Genomic DNA, 5,335 nt, shown 5'->3' with positions numbered 1-5,335 from the left:
GGGAGGGGAGGGGAGATGACAGGTAGAGAGGGATGTACTTGGCATCAGCATCTGGCTTTTGTACACACACTCACACAGGCACACACACACACCACACACAGAATGAAAAGTAAGAATGGTTTTTATAATGATAGGAAGAGAGTGTGTGAGAGAGTGGAATGTGCTGAAGAAATCATGCCTAAATAAGCTTCCTTAAAAGCGCATCTAGGGCTGGAGAGATGGCCCAGGGGTTAAAAGCACTGACTGCTCTTCCAGAGGTCCTGAGTTCAATTCCCAGCAACCACATGGTGGCTCATAACCATCTGTGATGGAATCTGATGCCTTCTTATCGTGTGTCTGAAGACAATGACAGTGTGCTCACATACGTAAAATAAACACATCTCTTTAAAAAGCATGTCCAAGAATATGTGTGTTTGTGTGTTCATATGTACACAGCTTAATAATATGTAACTTTTTCATCTTTTTCTCTAGATAATACATTTGAGGTCAAGCTGTTTAAAAATAGCTCTGGCCTTGGATTCAGTTTTTCTCGAGAAGATAATCTTATACCAGAGCAAATGAATGGCAGCATAGTCAGGGTTAAGAAGCTCTTCCCTGGACAGCCGGCTGCAGAGAGTGGGAAAATCAATGTTGGAGATGTTATATTGAAAGTGAACGGAGCCTCCCTGAAAGGACTGTCTCAGCAGGTGAGCTGGGAGCATCAGGCAGGGGCAAAGGTTCAGTTATCAGAGGATGGGCCAGTGGGCAGCTGGCTCTTTCCCTCCTTCTGGCTTCCCTCCATCTTCCTCTGTGATCTCTCCTCCTGTGCCTCTAGGATGTCATATCTGCTCTCAGGGGAACAGCTCCAGAAGTGTCCTTGCTCCTCTGCAGGCCCGCACCTGGTGTGCTTCCAGAAATCGATACTGCATTTTTGGTAAGGTCGTTTGGTACTAATTTCTGTTTTCATAGAATACCGGTTTGCTAATTCAGCTGCATATACTGGGATTCATACCTCCATATTTAACTAGGAGCTGTTATCTTGTATTCTGAGAGTGTTTTCAAGAAAATCTGCCTTTGGCCTCCTATCAGCTTAGGAGTTCACTCGCAGTGCTGTTCTTGGAATCTGGACGGAAGAGCTGCTGGAGCCAGGTCCTTTCACCTGTATACTCGGGAGGTGACATGGAGGGGGATACAACAGCAGAACAGGGCTTCTGAAATTTAATAGAAGTAGCATTTGAAGGGCCGGAAAGAGCACAGGCCATTCTTACAGAGTCCCCTAAAACTTTCTGTAACTCCAGCTCCAGGAAATCTGGTGCTACCTTCTATCCTCCTCAAACACATGCATGTACACACACACACACACATATACAAATGCATACATTCACACTCATACCTGCACCCAAACACATACTCAGATGTACACACACACATATATACATAACACAAATGCATACACACACATGCCCATATGCATACATACATACATCACAGTCAAACACGTGTACACACATGCACATGTGTGCATACACATAATGCACAAATCACACACATACACACATGTTCACACATGTACCTACATACTCACATGCATACATACACACACATGTAGACGCACACACATGCACACATATACACATGCACACACACAGAGGGATTGATTTGAAACACCAGAAACTAAGGGCTAAAAACAATACTCCTGGTGAGTACATCAGTTGATCAAGTATTTCTAGAAAGCAATTTGGAAAGATTTTAAATGGGCCTCAAAAACATACTGTGTGTGATAATGTAGAGAATTACAGGGAAAAAGGCAAGCCGTGAGGGAGTTTTCATGCATGCAGAAAGCTCACCTGTAGTTCTGCAGAAAGCTCACCTGTAGTTCTGTTAACGTAAACCATATATTCAGTAAAGGTGGCTACAATAAAGGCAGCCCTCTGTAAAACTGTGATGTACTCATTAAAGCTGTTTCCAAAGCACATTTTAAACCTTCACAAAAAATCTAGAGAAGTGGCTCAGTAGTTAAGGACACTTGCTGTGCTTCCATAGGACATGGGTTCAGTTCCTAAGACCCAGGTTTAGCTCCTAACACCCACGTCACCCAGCTCACAAGTGCCTGGAACTCCAATTCCAGAGGGCCCTATGCCCTCTTCTGGACTCTGTGGGACCTGCATACATGTGGTGCTCCATACATGCACTCAAGCCTACACACATTTATAAAATAATAAATAAATCTTTGTTTGGTTTGTTTTTGTTTGTTTGTTTTTAAATATTTATTTGTTTAATATATATCTTCATGTACACTTGCATACCAGAAGAGGGCATGAGATCTCATTATAGATGGTTGTGAGTCATCATGTGGTTGGTAGGAATTGAACTCAGGACCTCTGGAAGAGCAGTCACTGCTCTTAACTGCTGAGCCATCTCTCCAGCCCCATAAATAAATCTTAAAAGTACATAACTGTTTTTAAAAGGTTAGAAATCATTCATTGTAGAATCCTAAATTTTAGAAATAGGATACCAAGTACAATATATAATCCAACTCCAATTCTGACATAAAAGTATAAGTCATGGTTGGCAGGACAGCTCAGTGAGTAAAGGTGCTTGATGTAAAAAGCCTGACATCAGTTGGATCCCTGGAAACAATGTAAAAGTGTCAGGAGAGAACTGACTCAGCAGAATTGTCCTCTCGCCTACACACATGCCACGGCATGCACAAACACGCAGAAATAAGTAAAATACAGTTTGAAAAGAAAATGTAATTCGGGCTGTAAAGAGGCTCATCAGATAAGCAGCCCAAGGACCTGAGTTCAAGCCCAGGAGCCCCCTGGGTGGAAAGAGAACCAGCCGTAAGTTGTTCTCTGACCTTTACACATGCACTGTGGTATTTGGATACTGAGAAAATTATACCCCCAAATTAATTATTGTAATAAAATATGTAACTCCTACTGTGTTAGCAATTATCATTCTATATTACCCTTTAAAGAACATAAATTAAGTTTGTTAACAGAAAGTTTATATCTTTATATAAAGTACTGCTTCTTAGCAGGTTCATAATAAGTTGACTGTTTGGAAAGTTGATGTAGGTTATCACCCTCTGATGTCCTTCAATGTGTCCCTTTCAGACCCCACTCCACTCTCCAGCACAAGCATTTCTAAACAGCAATAAAGAGCCTTCTCAGCTATCATCCTTCTTGGTGGAACAAGCCAGCTTGGACAAGAATGGGATGTGTGGCAAAACGAAGAAACAGTGCAAGGCTCCATCCAGGAGAGAGAGTTACAGCGACCACAGTGAGAGTGGGGAGGATGAGTCTGTGAGAGTGCCAGTGAAGATACCAAATGTGACCCCGATGGCAACCTTTGCACATGAAGCACCGAGAGGCCAGGAGGAATCCATATGCACCATGTTTTACCTCCCTCAGAAAACACCCGGCAAGTCGGAATCAGAAAGCAGGTATTGCCAGTATTGCAGTGTCCAGAGCAGCTGGTGGTATAGCAAGGTACCAGCAACATAGATGACTCTAAGAAAGCAACATCTGCTGGACTGGAGACATAGCTCAGGGCTTAGAGAGGGCTCTGGTTCAGTTCCTAGCACCCGTACCAGGCGGCTCGTAAACTCATATAACTCCAGCTCCAGAGGGAAGGGCACATGCACATATACACATAATAAAGAACATTTTTTGTAAACAATGGAATGTTTGTGAATTCAGAATTGTTAGCAAATAATAAATTAGTAGAGGTCTTCTTGTTAGGACTAACAATTTCAATAAACTAGTGAGCTCTCAGACCAGTCAGTTTAACCCGTGTTTCTCTCTTGAGTATATCCATTAGTAATTAAGAAAACAGCTTCTCAATACAGTTTAACCAGAAAGAAAAGAGATTTATTTGGATAATGATACCCTGGATGATTAAACTTGCTAGAAGAGGCCAAGAGGGGTTTACAAACTGCAAGACCTGGAAACTGAGAAAGAGAAAATGGTGGTAAGTGTAGGGGCTGCAGGTACAGATACAACCACGCCCCTAGCAGCTGCTCCTGCCTAGATTGTTGCTGGGTGTGTGTGTGTGTGTGTGTGTGTGTGTGTGTGTGTGTGTGTATGCCCAAGCATATTTGCCTACATTTTCTCTCCTCATACTCTCCCTTCCTCCCACTGTCCTCTCCTCCTTCCTCCCACTATCTGTTTATCATTTGTCTGTCATCCGTCTGTCCATCCATCTTTCCTTCCTTCTCCCTTCTGTCCTTCCTATTCTTTCATCCAGAGTGACCATGGGAACTGTCCTATTTTCCCAGCTAGCCTACAACACCTAGAAAGACCCTCTCCGAGAGCAGCGGACAATGTGGACTACTTCTGTTGCATGAATAAGACCCTGAGTTCAGTCCCCAATTTTGGAAAATAAGTATATAAGGAAAAATAGATGACAAGAGTAAGGTGTTTTTTCTTATTTCTCCTTTTCTTACTAAGTCGAAATACAAGTTAGACCTGTGGTCACATTAGCTTCTGTCTTGAATAACATCTAGGAATAGAATTCTAGCCTGCCTTACTGTCCTTATGCAGCTAAAGAGCTATTCAAAGTTGAACCTGCACAGAGAATAATTAGAAATATTAACATATAGTAGATGTTGAATAAATCAATAGTCTAAATGCAGATGAAAGCCAGTGAGAGTCTCACTTAAAATCACACAGAAACACCTGTTGGCTATTCTCTGCCGTGGTATAAACTAAATATTGACCCTGAAATGTATCCACAGATAATGTCATTTCTTTTCTCTGTAGCCGTCCTCCTCATCTGCTGGATGTGAGTCCTGGACAGATCCACCAGTCCCTGGCAGAGTGTGCTCCCTCTGACTCCACTGGCAAATATTTTACACATCTTGCCTCTCAGCTGAGCAAAGAGGAAACCATAACAACTTTGAAAAATGACCTGGGAAACCACCTTGAGGATTCTGAGCTGGTGAGCTTCTTTCTCTGTATTACAACTTTTGTTTTTCTCAGTAAAGTTATAGACATGTACCTTTTCTATTAGAGAAAAAGCTATGCTATAGACTAGCTTATGGTACATTGACTAAACAAGTAATACCCCTCTCCGGTGTTTCCGTGCGGAGAAGTAAGGGGACGATAAAAAGCATTGTGAGTCACCCTGACTTTCTCACTGCCTCTTGCCATTTTGGGAGATGTCCACAGAGAAATCACCTACCTCTTGTGATTCCTAGTATCTTTGGCTATCCAGTGGGCTGCCAACTTTAGAAGACTAGGAACGGATGTGTGTGTATGTGCACACATGTGCATGTGGAAGAGTGTTCATGTGGGCACATGTGTGTGCACACACATGTGGAGACCAGAAGTCAGCCCCAGACAGGATTTTT

At 42.6% G+C, this 5,335-nt stretch overlaps 1 protein-coding gene across 1 annotated transcript; it reads left to right on the top strand.

The window, feature by feature from the left end:
• Window positions 1–468: 468 nt before the first annotated feature.
• On the top strand, window positions 469–4,923 carry LOC114635486 (tyrosine-protein phosphatase non-receptor type 13-like; the record flags this gene model as incomplete). Its single annotated transcript, XM_028784047.1, has 4 exons — window positions 469–686; window positions 815–913; window positions 3,099–3,427; window positions 4,746–4,923. Coding segments are annotated over exons 1-4 (735 nt in total), but the record flags the coding sequence as incomplete, so codon positions are not given.
• Between the last annotated feature and the right edge of the window lie 412 nt (window positions 4,924–5,335).

This window comes from Grammomys surdaster, unplaced genomic scaffold (assembly GCF_004785775.1).
Source record: "Grammomys surdaster isolate TR1022 unplaced genomic scaffold, NIH_TR_1.0 108640, whole genome shotgun sequence".
NCBI lineage: Eukaryota > Metazoa > Chordata > Mammalia > Rodentia > Muridae > Grammomys > Grammomys surdaster.
This window is presented reverse-complemented; position numbering and strand designations above follow the sequence as displayed.